The 20446-nt window shown below is 44.5% G+C and overlaps 1 protein-coding gene and 1 non-coding gene across 5 annotated transcripts in view; one reads left to right on the forward strand and one right to left on the reverse strand.

Moving 5' to 3' along the window:
* Positions 1-214: 214 nt before the first annotated feature.
* Positions 215-285, reverse strand: trnag-gcc (transfer RNA glycine (anticodon GCC)). Its single transcript has one exon. It is a non-coding gene; the product is annotated as a tRNA-Gly (tRNA).
* A 152-nt stretch (positions 286-437) lies between these two features.
* The window catches only part of LOC129703410 (transmembrane protein 144-like), a 44540-nt gene continuing 24531 nt past the window's right edge, over positions 438-20446 (forward strand). Inside the window, exons 1-5 of one of the 4 annotated variants that reach the window (XM_055645819.1) lie at positions 438-558; positions 11788-11919; positions 14876-15073; positions 16338-16460; positions 19379-19478. In XM_055645819.1, the coding sequence (XP_055501794.1) occupies positions 504-558; positions 11788-11919; positions 14876-15073; positions 16338-16460; positions 19379-19478 (608 nt within the window). In that variant the 5' untranslated portion in view covers positions 438-503. Of the gene's footprint in view, positions 559-1821; positions 1921-2024; positions 2297-11787; positions 11920-13854; positions 13923-14875; positions 15074-16337; positions 16461-19378; positions 19479-20446 lie in introns of those variants that run through there. The other 3 variants (XM_055645829.1, XM_055645839.1, XM_055645848.1) reach the window with 3 other exon arrangements.

The following is a 20446-nucleotide window of genomic DNA, read 5'->3' on the forward strand; positions in this document are numbered from 1 at the left end:
TCACGTCCGACACCAAACTCCCGACACAGACATAAATGTGTAACCCCATCGTTGCTGGTTACTGAGAGTGGAGAAAGGTAAACATATTTTAATGAGCCTCTAAAGATTAGGGCAATAAAATAAGCAAAAGGACAATCGGTTGAATAAATACATTTTCAATTATGTTTTCTCACTGTTACACACAGTTTTAGAGAAAATAACAGGAAAACATGATTGCATTGGCCGGGAATCGAACCCGGGCCTCCCGCGTGGCAGGCGAGAATTCTACCACTGAACCACCAATGCATGTGAGTCACAGCCTATTCTAACGTAGTAGAGCTTGAAGCAGAATCTGCAATCGATGGAGATTGAACGATCGGGAAAAGCGCCCGCGGTCTTTGATGTCACGGAAGATAAACACAAATTGCTGGAGTAACTCAGCGGGACAGGCAGCATCTCTGGAGAGAAGGAGAGAAGGAATGACGTTTGGGGTCGAGACTATTGCTCCACTTTAATATCACGGGATGACTGGGAGGAGGGCGACCGCCAGTCGAATTCAGGAAGAAGAAGGAGCAGATCGTGCGTATGCTTTGCAGGTGTTAATCAAAACTAATGTGGATGTTAGAAATCAAGAGACGGAGGAAAGAGGTGGAGCGTTCAAAGGGCTCCCGTAGATACCCCAATGGGGACAACAGAGTGCAGCGTGCAGGATGCAGGGCGCAGGGTACAGGATGAACTTGCAAGATACAGGGTGTAGGATACAGGGTACAGGGCACAGGATACAGGGTGAAGAGTGCAATATTACAGGGCGCAGGATACAGGGTGCAGGATACAGGGTGAAGGGTGCAATATTACAGGGCGCAGGATACAGGGCGCAGATACAGGGCGCAGGTTACAGGGTGCAGGATACAGGGTGCAGGATACAGGGCACAGGATACAGGGTGAAGAGTGCAAGATTACAGGGCGCAGGATATAGGGCGCAGGATACAGGGCGCAGGATACAGGGTGCAGGATATAGGGCGCAGGATACAGGGTGCAGGATATAGGGCGCAGGATACAGGGCGCAGGATACAGGGTGCAGGATATAGGGCGCAGGATACAGGGTGCAGGATACAGGGTGCAGGATACAGGGTGCAGGATACAGGGCGCAGGATACAGGGTGCAGGATACAGGGTGCAGGATATAGGGCAGGATACAGGGTGCAGGATACAGGGTGCAGGATACAGGGTGCAGGATACAGGGTGCAGGATATAGGGCGCAGGATACAGGGTGCAGGATATAGGGCGCAGGTTACAGGGTGCAGGATACAGGGTGAAGGATGCATGATACAGGGCGCAGGATACAGGGCGCAGGGTACAGGTTGCAGGATACAGGGTGAAGGGTGCATGATGCAGGGCGCAGGATACAGGATGCAAGGTGCATGATACAGTGTGAAGGGTGCAGGATACAGGGTGCAAGGTGCAGGATACAGGGTGAAGGGTGCAGGATACAGGGCGCAGGATACATAGTGCAGGATACAGGGCGCAGGATACAGGGTGAAGGGTGCATGATACAGGGCACATGATACAGGATGTAGAGTACGGGGCGCATGATGAAGGGTGCAGGATACAGGGTGCATGATACAGGGTGCAGGATACAGGATACAGGGTGCAGGGTGCATGATACAGGGCACATGATACAGGATGTAGCGTACTGGGTGAAAGGTGCAGGATACAGGATGTAGGGCCCGGATCGCGTGAGGGAGCCGATGGTCACGTGGAAGAAGCGGTTGGGCGCGTGAGGGAGCCGGGAGACAACGGACACGGACAGAGTCAGGGCCAGGGAGAGGGACAGGGACAGGAACAGGGAGAGGGACAGGGACAGAGTCGGGGCCAGGGTTGCGGACACCGGGATACGGACAAGAGACACGATCAGAGTTACAGGGACGGGATCACGGTCACGGTGAGTGAGTATCCGTGGAGAAGCCGGGATGTTGTGGCAGTGAGTGTGAGCGGGCCCGGCAGTGTTGAGGAGGAGCTGCCAGCGGCCGGTCAGGTGCTGCCTAACCTGGCGACTCACACCTGCCTGCCCTCTGAAGACAGTCACAAACTGCTGGAGTAACCCCGCGGGACAGGCCCGTCTCTGGAGAGAAGGAATGGGTGACGTTTCGGGTCGAGATCCATCTTCATCACCGATCCCTTCTCTCCAGAGATGCCCGCCCTGTCCCGCTGAGTTACTCCAGCATTGATGTTGTGTCTATCTTCGGTTTAAACCAGCATCTGCAGTTCTTTCCTACACAGCGGAAACTACAGGCCGGTTAGCCTGACTTTGGTGGTCGGTAAGATTTTAGAGTCAATTATGAAAGATGAGGGTACGCTGCACTTAGATGTTCACGATCAAATATGCCGGTCAACATGGTTTTGTGAAGGGAAGATCTTGCCTGACGGATTTGCTAGAGTTCTATGATGAAGTTAACAGCAGGACAGACAGAGGTGTGGCTGTATATGCTGTTTACCTAGAGTATTAATGTGCTGCACGTCAGACTGCTAGGGAAGATGAGAGCCCATGGTATTAAAGGGAAGATACTAGCATGGATAGTGGGTTGGCTGGATGGCAGAAGGCAAAGAGTTGTGATAAAAGGCACTTTTTTAGGTTGGCTACCAGACACTAGTGGAGTTTCGCAAAGGTCGGTGCTGGGCCACGTCTCCACGTTGTATTAATGATTTAGATAGGGGGATTGAAGGCTTTGTGGCCAAATTTGCATTTGATGCTAAGATAGTTTTGTGTAGTTTAGAGATACAGCGCGGAAACAGGCCTTTCGGCCCACCCGGTCCGAGCCGACCAGCGATCCCCGCACGTTAACACTGTCCTACACCCCCTAGGGACATTTACCAAGCCATACAAACCTGCATATCTTTGGAGTGTGGGAAAACCCACGCAGGTCGCGGGGCGAATGTATAAACTTCGTACAGGCAGCAGCCGTAGTCAGGATCGAACCCGTGTCTCCGGCGCTGCATTCGCTGTAAGGCAGCAACTCCATTGCTGCGCCAGCGATAGGTGGAGGGGCAGGCAATGTAGAGGAAGCATGGACTCTGCAGAAGGACTTGCACAGGTTAGGAGAGTGGGCAGAAAAGCGGCAGATGAAATTCAGTACGGAGTCATACATTTTGGTAATGAGAATAAGGGTGTAGATTATTTTCTAAATGTAGAGAGAATCAAGAAATCGGAGGTGCAAAGGAACTTTGGAGTGCTGGTGCAGGACTCCCAAAAAGTTAATTTGCAAGTCGAATCGGTATTAAGGAAGGCAAATAAGGAAGCCAAATTAGCTCTAGGGACTAGTGGAGTCAAGGGATATGGGGAAAAGGCAGGCACGGGTTATTGATAGGGGACGATCAGCCATGATCACAATGAATGGTGGTGCTGGCTCGAAGGGCCAAATGACCTCCTCCTGCTCCTATTTTCTATGTTTCTAATGCTAGCATTTTACAAGACTGATCCCAGGAATGAGTAGGTTAACCTATGTTGAACGTTTGTCGGCACTGGGCCTGTCATCGCTGGAGTTCAGAAGAAAGAGGGGGGGGCCTCACTGAAACATACAGAATAGAGGATGTTTCCATGAGTGGGAGAGTGGGACATTATTTTAGGACGGAGATGAGTATAAATTTCTTTAATCAGAGGGTGTTTGAATCTGGAATTCCTTGCCACAGAAGGCTGTGGAGGCCAAGTCAGTGGATATTTTTAAGGCAGAGATAGATAGGTTCTTGGTTAGTACAGGTGTCAGAGGTTATGGGGAGAAGGCAGGAGGATGCGGTTAGGATGGAGAGATAGATCAGTCATGATTGAATGCAGGAGTAAACTTGATGGGACAAATAGTCTAATTCTATTCCTATCACATAACCTAGTGATCTATATCAAGAGGACTGGAATATAAAAACAGATGTAATGCTGAGGATCTATAAGTCCCTGGTCAGGCCGCATTTGGAGTACTGTGAGCAAATTTGGGCCCAATACCTGAGGAAGGATGTGCTGGCTCTGGAGAGGGTCAAGAGGAGGCTTACAATATTGATTCCATGAATAAGTAAGTTAGCAGATGATGAGTATTTGACAGCACTGGGCCTCTACTTGCTGGAGTTTAGAAGGTTGAGGGGAGACCTCATTGAAACTTACAGAATAATGTAAGGCATAGATAGAGTGGGTGTTTTCACTGGTGGGAGGTTCTAGGACCAGAGGTCATAGCTTCAGAATTTTTACAAAGGAGGCGAGGAGGAACTTCTTTAATCAGAGGGTAGTTAATCTGTGGAACTCAGGGCTGTGGAGGCCAAGTCAGTGGATATTTCTAAGGCAGAAATGAATTTGGGACATGAGAAGCAACTGACCCAGATGAAACCCACGCTGTCACAGGGAGATTATGCAAACACCAAACAGACAACACCCAATGTAATGATTGAACCTTGGTCTCTGGTGCTGTGAGGAAATGGCAGTGTTGTAAGATGGAGTGAAGAATATTGGCATTAAAGTCATGTTGTTATCGAGGAGATCTTTGAAGTGCTCCTTCTTGCAGCTGATTTCTTCACTGACCTTGGATCATAGCTTCAAATTGGGCCTTTTGATGATTGGGCTTTAAATGCTGTTGGCACCTCAGAAGCATCTGTACGTAGTAATTATGGCACAGATGCAGTATCTCCTGTGCCCTCTGCATTGTATGAAATACCTGCAAAACAAAGGTCCTCTATTAACTGGTGCCTGCTGCACAGCACTGCAGATTCCCCACATCCTCCAAAACAAAAGCAGTGAAGAACACCATGAGACCATTTTCAATAACATTTCAGCAAAGACAATGAAATTAGGCAGCTCAGCCTTCGGCCATCTGAGGGATAGAATATCGTAAGATGAAGATCCCTTCCTTCTTGTATGCATCAGTAAGTGATTCAAAACCTTTCAAATCTATTGAAAGGCTAAGTGAACAAATGTAAGCCTTCTCCCATAGGTCAACATTACCAGGTTCTAATTGCAGCTGATCCATTGCACCGTGCACTTTTTTCAATTTCTTACCTTGCCAGAGATACGATTGTTTTTCGGATTGTATCTCCGGTCGCTCTACAGCCTAACATCATGGAACTGGTGGCCTTGCTCGGGACTGACTTTGAGCCCCACCGCGGGGCCGTGGACTTGCCATCGGACCCCGTGATCTCTTGCCAGGGATCGATGCTCCAATCGCGGCCTGCGGATTCCAACATCGAGGAACTCGCAGTCTCGGGTTGAGACTGATTTTGGGAAACTCCAAAGTCGCAGAAGGTTCGACCAGCTCCGACCTGGGATCTGATCTCCCGCTAATGGGAGCTGAGATCCCCCCCCGATGCGTGAGCTTGATCGCCCCGACGAGTTGGGCTCGACCGCTGGCTGCGGGAGCTAAGATCGTCCCTTCAACGGAAGGTTTGAGTGCCCCGACTGCGGGAAAACAAAGAAGGGAAGAAGATTGAACGTTTTTGTTGCCTTCCATTACAGTGAGGAATGTGGGGGAGTCGCTGTGGTGGATGTTCTTGTTAAAAAATTATTTGGATGTCTTGTTGCTCTTTAATGGTATGACTGTATGGCAAATCAAATTCCTTGTATGTTGGAAAACATACTTAGCTAATAAAGCACTATTATGATTATGAATGGGTCACTTTGCTCGCACACCCCATATCAACCTCTTGTAACAGGCATTTTGAGATTGTTCATGCCAGATTATCAGAAGGATAAAATAATTGCTTTAGGATATTTTCAAAGCCACCTTGAAATAATCGTAACAAATCTTATTGATTTATGGTAGTCTGAATCCGAGCAAAAGAGAGGAAGGTCACCCAGCATGGTGATGGGAATCTCAAGTCTCTTCATTGGAAGTCCAGCGGGAATGGCAGAAAGAGTGCACCACCTCACACTTTTCACGTGCACCCTCACCCCTCCGTTCCCATCCAGCGTCTCTTGTCCCAACTGCAGCAAAGTTTGTTGATTCACTGTCATCTCTTCAAGCACCCTGACAAGAAGTGCAATGGAAACAAATACTGCTTGATTCTGGACTGACGAAGATGATTGCAATGTGACTCATTCTTTGTGTATTAATCAAACATCTCAATGATGTGCTTTCTGAACAATAGAAGCTGCTGTTACCTACCATGATTAATATTTATGACAATTGATACACTAGCTTTAGGCAGGAAGCAAATATGAGACAAATGAATATTGCAAAGTCTATGTGAGTTCCTCTGCATTGCATTTACCTTCATGAAAACAAGTGTCTAGCTTCAGCATCGTTAAATTGTTTCAAGTTACTGTTTTTTCACATTACTCATCAGCTTTGTGACATGTTTTAAGGTTAATTATTTTTATGAATGTGATTGTAAAACCCTTCAGGGGGGTTCTCAAAACCTGTGCAGACCAACTGGCTGAACATTTTGCCAACATTTTCAACCTCTCAATAATGAGGTCTGAGGTTCGCACCTGCTTCAAGAAGGCATCAATAATACTGATGCCGAAGAAGAGCAGGTGACATGCCTCAACCACTATCGGCCGGTAACACTAACGACCGTGGTGATGAAGTGCTTTGAGAGGTTGGTTATGGTGCATATCAACTTCTACCTCAGCAAGAACCTCGACCCATTACAATTTGCCTACCGCCATAACAGGTCAATAAAGGATGTGATCTCACTGACTCTCCACTCTGCACTGGACCCATTGGACAATAAAAACACATATGTCAGGCTGTTGTTGATAGAATACAGCATAGCATTCAATACCAGCATCCCTTCCAAGCTGGTTACCGAGGAAGAGTCTGCGTACCACGTGTACATGGAGTGCGTGAGGCTGCAGCCACTGTTTGAATACCTAAAGAGGCTGCTCCTTGCCTTCTGGCTGCATATTTCACCCACCATCCTCATCTTTGGACACCCTGTGCGTAGGGGAGAGGGTAGGGCTGAAGATGTCCTGGTTGGGTTCCTCCTGAGCCTGGCCAAGCTGGCCATCCGCGAGTCAAGGCGCCAGACGGTGGAGGGCTCTACCCGAGCCGGCTGCCTGCCCCTTTTCCAGGGATACGTCCGTGCCGAGTGCGGTTAGAAAGGGAATACGCACTGTTCACGGGCACATTGAGGGAGTTCCGGGATCGCTGGGCTCCGCAGGGTGTTGAATGTATCCTCAATAAGGATTGTATCATAATTGTATAATAGTTTATTATGAATATATGTTTGTATTGTATTATGGTGGTGGGTTCTGGCTTGTTTTATTATAGTGTATATATTATTTTTTAATAATTGAATACATTTTTTGATTTAAAAAAAAGCTGGTTACCAAGTTCACGGAATTGGGTCTCTGCACATCTTTCTGAAACTGGATCCTTGACTTCCTCATCAACAGACCACAGTCTGTTTGAATTGACAAAAACACTTCTTCCTCAATAAGAATCAGCACCTCAAGGCTGTATGCTCAGCCCGCTGCTCTACTCACGCTATACTCATGACTGTGTGGCCGGACACAGTGCAACTCCATCATCTGGTTCACCGACGATACCATAGTTGCTGGACGAATTACAGATGATGATGAGTCAAGAGTATAGAAGTGTCATCGATTGACTGACCAAATGGTGCCAACACACCAACCTGGCTCTCAATGTCAGTAAGACCAAGGAACTGATTGTGAACTTTGGAAGAGGAAGGATGAGGACCCACAAACTTGTCTATATCAACAGGACGATGGTGAAGAGAGTCAAAAGCTTCAAATTCCTGGGTGTGCATATTTCTGAAGATCTTTCCTGGACCCAGCACACTGGTGCAAATCATAAAGAAAGCCCATCAACGCCTCTACTTCCTGACAAAACTGCGGAGATTCAGTATGTCAGAGAGGATTCTCTTGAACTTCTACAGGTGTACAGTAGAGAGCATATTGACTGGTTGCATCACTGCGTGGTTCGGCAACTTGAATTCCCAGGAGCGAAGAAGATTGCAAAAAGTTGTAAACACTGCCCAGCCCATCATGGGTTCTGACCCTACCATCAAACGGGATTTACCAGAATCACAGCCTCAAAAAGGCAGCCAGCATCATCGGAGACCTACACCACCCTGGCTACACCCTCATTTCACCCCAACCATTGGGAAGAAGGTACAAGAGCCTGAAAAATGTAACGTCCAGGTTCAGGACGCACTGAACTTTTTTAAATCGTTTATATTGTTTACAGTATACTATGTTTACATATTCTCTTGTGCTGCTGCAAGTAAGTAGTTCATTGTTCTATCTGGGACATATGACAATAAAACACTCTTGACTCTTCAGCATCGAAAATTGCCTGAAATACTTTTTTTCATGTATTATACGCAAGGGGTTTTCAATGTAAAACATTTTTGTTTTCAATCACCTTTTCCCCTTCAATGTTTATTTCTCCGCTTTGCACAAAAGTCACTATTAAATCAAGTACTTAAACTTTCACTTATTTGGCTTTGCCTGTTTATTTTACCATCATTAGTCACTGAAGGTTCACACTTGGCATCATGTTTGGCACAAACATTCTTGACCACGGGGCCCATTCCTGTGTTGTACTGTTCTATGTAACACAACATGAAGATATTTAAACACAAACATTTTAAGCTGAAAGATGATGACATCCAGGAGCCAACATTTGTCAGCAAGAAAGTGTTTTAAAAATGGTTGAGATTATTGTCATTAATAATTACGTTCTTGCTGCACTTCCTTTTCCTATTTGCTCTCCAGTTTCCAAAACTCCGTTTCTCTTCCAGTTTCAGCAACTTGGCACACATTGTAATAAAACCGCAATGGCAATGCTAGTGCATGATTGATGTCATCTGATGTCCTCCTGCAGCAAAAACTTAATTATTAATGACAATAATCTCAACCATTTTTTAAAACTTTTTTGCTGAGTATGAAAGAAAGTTTGTGGGAAATATAAAAACTGACTGTAAAAGTTACTATAGGTATGTAAAAAGGAAAAGATTAGTGAAGACGAATGTAGGTCCCTTACAGTCAGAGACAGGTGAATCTATAATGGGAAACAAGGAAATGGCAGAACAGTTAAAACAAGTACTTTGTTTGTGTCTTCCTTAGTGAAGACAGAACCAATCTCCCGGAAATACTAGGGGACCGAGGATCTAGTGGGAGGGAGAAACTGAAGGGAATCCAAATTAGTCAGAAAATGGTGTTAGGTGAACTGTTGGGACTGAAGGCAGATACATCCCCAGGGCCAGATGGTCGGCATCCCAGAGTACTCAAGGAGGTGACCCCAGAAATTGTGCATGCATTGGTGATCATTTTCCAACGTTCTCTCGACTGGATCAGTTCTTGTGGACTGAAGGGTAGCCAATGTAACTCCACTTTTTAAGAAAGGGGGGAGAGAGAAAACGGGGAATTATAGACCAGTTAGCCTTACTTTGGTAGTGGGGAAGATGCTGGAGTCGATTATTAAAAATGTTATAGCATTGCATTTGGAAAGCAGTGATGGGATCAGTCAAAGTCAGCATGGATTTAGGAAGGGGAAATCATGCTTGACTAATCTTTTGGAATTTTTTGAGGATGTAACAAGTAGAATGGATAAGGGAGAGCCAGTGGATGTGGTGTATCTAGACTTTCAAAAAGCCTTTGACAAGGTCCCACACAAGAGATAAGTCTGCAAAATTAGAGCACAGGGTATTGGGGGGTAGGGTATTGACATGGATAGAAAACTGGTTCGCAGACAGGAAGCAAAGAAAAGGAATTAACGGGTCCTTTTCAGAATGGCAGGCAGTGACTAGTGGGGTGCCGCAAGGCTCGGTGCTGGGACCCCAGTTGTTTACAATATATATTAACGATTTAGACAAGGGAATTAAATATAACATCTTTATGTTTGCAGATGACACAAAGCTGGGTGGCAGTGTGAGCTGCAAGGAAGATGCTATCAGGCTGCAGGGTGACATGGATAGGTTACGTGATTTAGCAGATGCAGTATAATGTGGATAAATGTGAGGTTATCCACTTTGGTGGCAAGAATAGGAAAGGCAGATTATTATATGAATGGTGTCAGATTAGGAGAAGGGGAGGTGCAATGAGACCTGTGTGTGCTTGTACATCAGTCACTGAAAGTAAGTATGCAGGTACAGCAGCCAGTGAAAAAAGCCAATGGCATGTTGGCCTTCATTGCGAGGGGATTTGAGTTTAGGAGCAAGGACGCCCTACTGCAGTTGTACAGGGCCCTAGTGAGACCACACCTGGAGTATTGTGTGTCATTTTGGTCTCCTAATTAGAGGAAGGACATTATTGCTATTGAGGGAGTGCAGTGTAGGTCCACCAGGTTAATTCCTGGGATGGCGGGACTGACCTATGGTGAAAGAATAGGTTGACTGAGTTTGTATTCGCTGGAATTTAGAAGGATGAGAGGCGATCTCATAGAAACATAACATTCTTAGAGGATTGGACAGGGTAAAGTCCAGAACCAGCGGTCACAGTTTAAGAATAAGGGGTAGGCCATTTAGGACTGAGACGAGGAAAAACTATTTCACAGAGTATTGTGAATCTGTGGAATTCTCTGCCACAGAAGGCAATCAATGCTAATTCACTGGATAGTTTCAATAGAGAGTTAGATTTAGCTCTTAGGGCTAAGGGAATCAAGCGATATGGGGAAAAAGCCGGAAAAGGGTACTGATTTTGGATGATCAGCCATGATCATATTGAATGGGTCGAATGGTCTCCTCCTGCACCTATTTTCTATGTTTCCAAGTCAATGCTGGCTGCCTCGCCAAGTGGCTGCCTCGCCAACAGTCTGTCTGTCCTTTATTCCATTTTGGTATGTGTTAAAAAAGTATGTTTTTGCCTTCCTTGGTTTATTTTTTGGGGGAACCTTTTTTTGAAAATCTCGTACCTCGAAGGAGATGCGGTTTTCTTTCCGTATCATATCTCTGTCCGCACTGTGGCCTAACATCGTGGAGTTGGCAGGCCTTTCCTGGAGACCGACGGGCACTCCAAGCCGCGGGAGTCTGTGGGACTTTAACGTCGCAGAGCTTGCGATCCCGTTGCCGGGGATTGGAGCTCCAACTCCTGCGGACTTTAACATCATGAAGCCCGCGGTCTCTGGTAAGAAGAGGCCGACTCGAGAGCTCCAAGCCGCGGAGTGAGTTTCAACCGCCGTTACGCAGGAATTTCGATCACCCCGACAGGGGCTTCGATCGTCGGCTGCGGGGGCTTTGATGCCCCGACTGTGGATGGTTTGATTGCCTGACCGCGGAAGAACAAAGAGGAAAAATACTGAACTTTATTGCCTTCCATCACAGTGAGGAATGTGGAATCCACTGTGGTGGATGTTTACGTTAACTTTTATGTGGTAGTGTGTCTTGGTGCTTTTCACTTAGTATGGCTGTCTTGTAACTCAAATTTCACTGTTCCTTAATTGATACATGTGACAATAAACTGACCTTGAAACCTTGAAGGTAATGGAGATGCACAGAGTCTCTTGCCCAGAGTAGGTGAATCGAGGACCATAGGTTTAAGGTGAAGGGAAAAAGATTTAATGGGAATCTGAGGGGTAACTTTTTCACACAGAGGGTGGTGGGTGTGTATGGAACTAGCGGCCAGAGGAGGTAGTTGAGGCAGGGACTATCCAAACATTTAAGAAACAGTTAGATAGATACAGGTTTGGTGGGATATGAACCAAACGTGGGCAGGTGGGACTAGTGTAGCTGGGGCATGTTGGCCGGTGTGGGTAAGTTGGGCCGAAGGGCCTGTTTCCACATTATATCACTCTATGACCCTATGATGCTTTAAAATGTTTAAAAACAAATTGTAAACCCCTTTGTTAATAAATGTTTTGTTTGGTTTCAGGTATTTTTCATCTTGTGCTACACAGATTTGGCCAAATGGACAACTGGGCATTTTTAGCAGTCGTATATAGCATTAGCCTCACTTTTGTAATACCAGCCATCAGCTGTGAAGAAAATAGTGATATCTCTTCAGGTAAGTAGAAGAATGAACATAACTGATGTCACTGTGTTAACAGAGCTTCTGATCACAAGACACTGAGAGTTGACTGATTCCACCTGACTTCCACCTGATGTGAATCAATCAGAGCAGCCTTAGCTAACATCTCATCTCCTCCCTAGTATGAACCATAGTATGAAGTAGACTGGTACCACGGTGTGTAAGTCATGGATGATAATATGGATATGTTTTACGTTTCCATGATGTTTCTGTAGATAGTGTCTACCAACTCACCTCACCAATTCCCAGGAAGCTATATATCTATGGTGAAGATACCACCATGATTGTTGATCCAATTTAAACAGTTACAATGCTGTAGATTTCTGTTTTTGTCTTAGGTTGGAAAAGATCTGAGTATTCTTAAGCCCCTGTCCCAGATATCCCTGTCCCACTTAGGAAACCTGAACGGAAACCTCTGGAGACTTTGCGCCCCACCCAAGGTTTCCGTGTGGTTCCCGGAGGTTGCAGGTGGTTGCCGGAGGTTGCAGGTAGTGGAAGCAGGTAGGGAGATTGACAAAAACCTCCGGGAACCGTACGGAAACCTTGGGTGGGGCGCAAAGTCTCCAGAGGATTCCGTTCAGGTTTCCTAAGTGGGACAGGGGCATTAGCGTAATTTTGCTGATGTTGCTTCCTGCCAACAGAGAGGTTATCCATTTGCTTGCCTAAACTTGAATTGAAGCCTTGAACATTTTTAACAGAAATATACCAGCACAATATCAAAAAAATAATTAAGTAATATGGTTAGGTTTGTACTAGAACAATTTTGCATTAAGTCTATAGTAGTTATGTGTTAACAGTTCTACATTAGTGCATAGAAATAATTCCCATGAGTTATTCAATTTCTTCAATGGTCAACTAAGCATTTGTTGACACGTTATAAGTAGGCTTGGCATCTATCTTCCCTAGTTCTGAACCACTTGACAGTTTGGGTCCATGTTTTAGCTCCCATGTAGTACTGGGCCACCTAGACTAGATTCCATCAGCCACTCAGAGTCTGCTAGACTTGGATTTCATCTCCTTCCAGGTGCTGAGCCTCTCAAATAATTATTGGGTCCATATTGCAACCTACACTGATACTGAAGCACTTGGAGCAGACGTGTCCATGCTGACCAAGATGCTTCATCAACGCTAGTCCCACCTGCCCCCGTTTGACCCATATCCCTCTAAGCCATTCCGATCCATGTACCTGTCCAAATGTCAATTAAATGATGTTACAGGATCTGCCTCAACTATCTCCTCTGGCAGACAAAAATGCTGGAGAAATTCAGCAGGTGAGGCAGCATCTGAAGAACTTCATCTGAAGAAGGGTTTCGACCCGAAACATTGCCTATTTCCTTTGCTCCATAGATGCTGCCTCACCCGCTGAGTTTCTCCAGCTTATTGTCTACCTTCGATTTTGCAGCATTTGCGGTTCCTTCTTAAACGTCTCCTCTGGCAGCTGGTTACTTATACCCACCATCCTCTGAGTGGAAAAGGTTGCCCGTAGGGTTCCGATTAAATCTTAACCCTCTTGCATTAAACCCCTGTCCTCTGGTTCTTGATTCCCCTACTCTGGGTAAAAGACTTTGCATTCACACCATCTATTCCCCTTGTTTATGGTTCCGCTGTAAAAGTGTTATATTCTATCCATTTAAATAGTACTTGGTAATTGGACAGTGTGGAGAGAGAGAGAGAGAGAGAGAGAGAGAGAGAGAGAGAGAGAGAGAGAGAGAGAGAGAGAGAGAGAGGAGGGAGAGAGAGAGAGAGAGAGAGAGAGAGAGAGAGAGGGGAGGGGGGAGAGAGAGAGAGAGGGGGGGAGAGAGAGGGGGAGAGGGAGAGAGAGAGAGAGGGGGAGAGAGAGAGAGAGGGGGGGAGAGAGAGAGAGAGAGAGAGAGAGAGAGAGGGGGGGGGGGGCGGGGCGACAGCCCAAGCGAGGCACGGAGCGATCTGAGGACGGTGAAAAGCAGCGGGGGGACCAACCGATCGTGGCTTCCGCAAAGGTAAGCGCACCCACCAGCGTGACAGAGCCGGGCCAGGCCGGGGGGGAGACAGACGTTCGGGCCTCCCCGGAGAGGAGGTCGTCCCCTGTGACGGGTAGAGAGGAGAGGGGAGAGAAGGAGGGAGGACAGAAGGAGCAAGGAGGTGAGAAGAGGGGGGGGGGGGGGAGGGTGGAGGGGAGCCGGGCGAGTGAATGCGCTGCGAAATGCGGAGACAGAAGCAGCTTCTGACTATCTGGAAACCCACAGCTGGAATGAGTGCGCAGCAGATGGGAGGGGCGGGCTTCACGAGCTGCGCCGACAGTGAGGAGAACCTCGTTCAGCGCGTGAGCGATCTGCAAAACAAAGATCCTATAGCTGAGCGCAATTCTAGGATCTTTGCTGCAGGACATTCTCGTTCTTTCTGCGCCTTTTGAAGGTGGGTGGAGTAACATACCTCGTGGAAAACTGCGCATGCGCATTGACAGCAGCTGCATTAATCCACAGCGGCGGGGGGGGGGTGGGGCAGGAGGCGGGTGGGCCTTGATCGTCAGCAGCTGGCGCTTAATTTTCTCTCAATTTGCCTTGAAGATAATAATTTGATCAGATTGCGAATTCTAAACCAGTTTGGAGTTCGATTCTCATTCTGATGTTTGGAAATTTTTTAAAATGATGTACTTTTTCTAAAACCAATCAGAACATAACAAATAACATTTAAAATTAACTTTAATATTCCATTCAAAAGGAAACAGGAAACAACTGCTTCTCAGATCCATTCTGATGGCTCAAATGTAGGGATTTGTCTTGCGAGTCTTTTGAAGATAGAAATGTTGTATAATGGTGAAGTGTTACCTGAAACCTCTGCAACATTGGTGAGGTGTCAAATCTAGTAGGAAGATAACATTTGTGTTGTTTCCCTTTGCATTGTGCAGAGCCAATGATGCATCACTTACCCTGAGAGATATATGTTGTTACAGATGACTGGAAAAGCCCCAATGTCACAGCTGTTCACTCTTGGGATCAGGCCTCATTTATCGTGCGAATGTACAGCAGCTCAAACCAAACATCTGGACAAAATGGAAATCATTTGGCATTTGGATTTGCTGCCTGCGCCATTGCTGCTGTGCTTTTTGGAAGCAATTTTGTTCCTGTAAAGAAGTTTGATACTGGCGATGGTAATTGTATACTGTGCTCGCTTTGTAGTTTACAGTATTTTAAATACACCATCTATTGCTAATGCTGTTCAGTTAATTAGCACCAAAATTATTTTGAAAACTGTCTGCAAACTATTACTGTTACATTGAGAAATCCACATACTATTATACATTTTATTTTCTACCAATCTCCACTACAGTAATCAATGAAATTCGTACATTTATTGTACAGCTAAAACATTTCTACAACAGTCTTTCAAAATCTAACCTATCAATTCTTTATAGAATCTTGTCTGTCTCAATAACATTCAAATTCTTCAAAAACCCCGAATTTATGGAGGTATTAGGTCATTGAGTTCATGCAGGCTCATTACAGAGCAATGTATTCAGTCCATTGCGTCACTTTTTTTGCAGAATATCTTCAAATGGTTTATCCTTTAAACTCTGTTTCCAATATCCAATTCGTAAATCAAAATAACCTGTGGTCCAAACATTGACCCTTTGGTACTAGCACTGGAGAACTTCGAATGCTGTCCTCTACAATGAGAAGCAGGAATTTTACACCTATTTTCTACCTTAAACCATTTTGTTTTTAAATCCATGAATTGGCAAACCAAACTTTTGTGTGAAATGTCAAATTCACTTTTAAAATCCACATTGAGAATATAAGAATTAGAAGCAGAAGTAGGCTATCTGGCCCTTCACGCCCATTCTATTATTTATTAAGATCAGTGATTGGGCGGCATGGTGGCGTAGTGCTAGAGCTACTGCCTTACAGCGCCAGAGACCCAGGTTTGATTCTGATGACGAGTGTTTGTCTGAACGGAGTTTGTACGTTCTCCTCATGACCTTCGTGGGTTTTCTCCGAGATCTCCGGTTTCCTCCCACGCTCCAAAGGCGTACAGGTTTGTAAGTTAATTAGCTTGGTATAAATGTATAAATGTAAAAACAATTGTCCCTTGTGTGTGTTGAGTAGTCTTAATATGTGGGGATCTCTGGGTTATTAAGTGTCCAGTCCTACTGTGTTTTAATTATTGCCAGTGCATCATATTCCCACATAGCCACTTTGTGTATTCACTCATCAACCTTGTACGTCTTCCACATATGTATTTACACACATTCTTTGTATTTCTTACAATATCACTAAAAGATTTAAAAAAGGAGAAGATACTTTTTTTATTGGAGAATGATGCATCCGCATAAACATAAGGACAGTGAAGGTGTTGGAGTGTGAGTATGCAGGGGAAGAGAAAAGTAAATCCAAATCTGATTATTTTTCTTTTAGGGTTGTTTTTCCAGTGGATTCTTTGTGCGGGAATATGGATTGTGTCTCTTCTTGTCAACTTAATTTTGAAGTGCCCTACATTCTGGCCTCTTGCCATGATAGGAGGCTTTATATGGGCAACTGGTAAGTGCTGTCTGTTTCCTAATAAAAATCTTGTGTTCACTAAAACAAATATGTGTGTCAGGTAAATGTAGTCTTTCTCAATACAATATTTGATATCTGTTAAATGTATGGGGCCAAAGTTTGTCAAAATTAATGTAGAGGTAACTTATTGAGTCTAAAGAAGGGTCTCGACCCGAAACGCCACCTTTTCCTTCGCTCCATAGATGCTGCCTCACCCGCTGAGTTTCTCCAACATTTTTATTTACCTTAGAGGTAATACTGTTCACTCTTATTTGTGCCCGTCAGACCGGATCAACAGTTTAACTCCACCCCATGGCTGGGAACAGTTGTTTTTATTCGCTTCTATATTTCTCCTAAATTGTGGCCTTGTGCAACAGGATTTCCTACTCAATCCTCCAGCTTATTGATCAGGCTGCCTATGAGTGTCAGAAGCTGCTTCTAGATTTCCTAACCCTTCCCTTCTGAACAGAATGTAAATTAGGGTTAATATCCAGCTCTTGATCTTCAAAATGTAAATGCTCTATCAACAATGTGATATGTTGATTCCTTCCATCAATTTCCTGCGCAAAAAAAAAAAACTCTTTTGCATCAATTATAAATTGCATGAAACATTAAAATGTTGGTGTTTCCAAACTTGATTCTCTCATAATCCAAAGTTTATTCCTATTATTATGTATCTGACGCCATGGAATTCATCCATCGTAAATTCAATTACCTCAAAGTCCCTCGCTATTTCACAATCCGTCAGTCTGGTTAAGAAAATTCAATTATTATCTTCTTTCTTTCGCTATGACATTAGCAACTATATATGTAAAACACTTTTTTTTAAGTTCAAAAGTAAATTAGCAGACATGACTAAATGGGCTCAATGCAGAAAAATACGTGAGTGGTACTCTGCGGACACAGTCGGCTAAAAGGCCTTTTATGTTATAATCATCCTGTGAACTTCATATGTTGAATTTTATTTATTTATACATTTTATTTTGTTAAATTTTATTAGTGATGTCTGCCCATTTTAACAGCCTGCCCACATTCATCCAAAGTTAGTTACTACTCATCTCATTTTTTGTATAATTTTTTTTAATGCCTTTTATAAATCCTAAATTTATACTCCATTTGCTAAAATCCACTTTATGGGCACATATATAAAAGATAAGTAATAATTGTGATATTAGCTCTAACTAAAACTAATCAATTGCTTAAAGGGGCTGCGGCAACCTAATCCGCGAGTTCAGAAGAGTGTCTTCGACCACTGTCCTTTCATTGTTAAAATTGCTTTTGTATTTGACAAAAGCATACATTTAAGCAGTTTTAAAAATGAATATTCTTTCAATTAAAACAGTTGTCAAGCAAAAAATATTTTAACAGTTAATTCCAACATTTATTTCACAAAATCTTTTCATGGCAACTAATTTGCCACCAAGCTACTTTGAACATTATCCTCCTAAACTATGCCATAGAGTAATAGAGGTATACAGTGTGGAAACAGGCCCTTTGGCCCAACTTGCCCACAACACGCAACGTCCCAGCAACATTAGTCCTACCTGCCCTCTAAACGTGACCTACCCTGTCTAACTCTTTCTTAAATGTTGGGATACTCCCTACCTCAACTACCTTCTCTGGCAGCTTGTTCCGTACATCTACCACCCTTCTTGTGAAAAAGTTACCCCAATGCAACCCATTCCCCAATGCAATATTAAACTACTGGAGGGAGAGGGATTGTGGAGAGGGGGGGTGTGGGGGGGGTGGGGGAGGCGGAGTGTGGGGGGTGGGGGGGCAGGGGTGGGGGGGGGGGGGGGGGGAAGGGGGTGGTGTGGGGAAAGGGTGGTGGGGGAGGGGGAAGGGGGGGTGTGTGGATGGGGGGACTCGCACTGTGCTCACCCCGCACATTCAGCTTTCGGCCTCATGCAGCAGATCCCGGTCCCACTCTGGCTTCACTCAGAGGCTTCCGGTTCAACTCAGCAGCTTCCGGCTCATCGTGCTGGTTGCTGCAGAAGCAGCCCGCAGGCTGCACACTCTGAGCTGCTGACTCTCCACGAGCTGCTGACTCCTCGCGAGCTGCTGACTCTCCGCGAGCTGCTCAACACACTGCGCCCCTTCAGCTTTTTATTCTCCTCGCCGCGTTATTGACAGTGGGTTCCGGAAGTGCCGTTTTTTACGATTTTTAAACCTTCATAACTTTTGTACTATTTCACCGATCGAAACAAAACTTATTTGAGTTGCAGCAGAGGAGGATGGTCAGTAAGGTGGCGAAAAATCGTAGCGCTATGGGGGATTGTTTTTGCGCAAATTTAAATACAACGCAAACCGGAAGTGGTCAAGATGAGAGTTTTAGTAATAGTATAGATGGTATGCAGCAGATGCCTTTACTTCCTCCATGTAAATTAGAGTATACAAAAGAAGATTTTCTGGAGTGCTTAAGTAGATGGGTCAGAGTTAGAATAAAACTCACTATCTTGGATCAACCTCTTTCAGAGCATGAATTTGATCTCAGGCCTAGAATGCCGAGTACTATTTGAGGGGCAAATTTTAGAGGAGTTCCGGGTCAAGTTTTTTAAACTGAGTGTGGTGGGTGCCTAGAACAAGCTTCCAGGGAAGGATGGTGCAGGCAGAAATAGTAGAGGCATGTAAGAGTGTATGTATTTAGATAGGCACATATATATGTGCAGGCAGATGAGGTTAGTTTATTTTGGCACTATACCCGGCACGGACATTGTGGGCTGAAGGCCCTGTTCCTGTGCTATACTTTTTTATGTTCTATGAAGTGCAATCATCAGGTAAACCCATTGACCCAATAGGCTGCAGAGCTGTCCATCATATAGAAATGGTCAGTAAATCTCAGTTCAAGTTTTACTGTGTTGAGAAAAATGAGGCTGAATTAAATAATTAATATAATGATTGCCTATCTTTGTTTTTAGGGAATATAACTGTTGTTCCAATTCTGAAAACTATTGGTTTAGGCCTTGGAGTTTTAATCTGGGCAGCATTTAATCTCTTGATGGGATGGGCAAGTTCTAGGTAAGTCCAAATAGTCAACTTCCTTGTCTTATTGCAGTGTCACTTATTTACTTTGATTTGGAAGATATAATTGCAGGCTGTAATTGTTATATGGTTAAGAATCCTCATAAGGAGATGGAGGATATTTTCCAGCTGTTGCTCAATCATTCTGAAATTTTGATATTACAGTCTATTTCAAAATTCTCCATGAGTTCAATTTTATTGAAGGTTCTTAACAAAGCACCTTCACTGCAGCTTTGTCGATTGAGTAGCCACATAGCCAGCCACATTGATCCGTCTGAAGAAAAGTCCCGAACCGAAACATAACCCATCTATATCCTCCAGAGATGCTGCCTGACTTGCAGAGTTACTCCAGCACTTTGTATTCTACGCTAGGTTCCAACATCTGCAGTTCCTTCAGCATCTAAACAATAACAGGACAATCATTTTCTTACACTGATGTAGACTGACTTCCAATTTCATGATTAGGTGGAGATGAGAAATGTCTTTTATTCTACTGAGAAAGACACGTATTGGACCTAATCTTCCTGTGCTAAGCTCTCTGCAAAGAATTGCTAATCGCCCTCCATGACCAATAGGTGAGACAGAGCAGGTTCTGTACTGTGTATTTTTAGGAATTGGTTCTGGAATCTTCTGGGACCCTCTGCTTGTCTTGCATCAAAGGCAGAAAAACAGAACCATTTAAAAACTATTCAAATTTAAATATTAATTATATTTTTTAAACTTTTGTTTAATTAAAGCAGATAATTAACAACATTTCAACAAGTAAAGTCAGTAAAAAAATTATCTGTATGTAATATTTTCCACAAGGTTAGTGCCTCATTCAAATGAATGGGGGATGGAATAGGGCAGGAATTACCACTCTAACTATATACCACACTACTTAAATCACAGCTTGAGTACTGCATACACATTTGGTCATTGTTTAATATAAGCGATGTGAATGCACTACAGAAGGTACACATGGT

Source organism: Leucoraja erinacea, chromosome 1 (assembly GCF_028641065.1).
Source record: "Leucoraja erinacea ecotype New England chromosome 1, Leri_hhj_1, whole genome shotgun sequence".
Classification (NCBI taxonomy): domain Eukaryota; kingdom Metazoa; phylum Chordata; class Chondrichthyes; order Rajiformes; family Rajidae; genus Leucoraja; species Leucoraja erinaceus.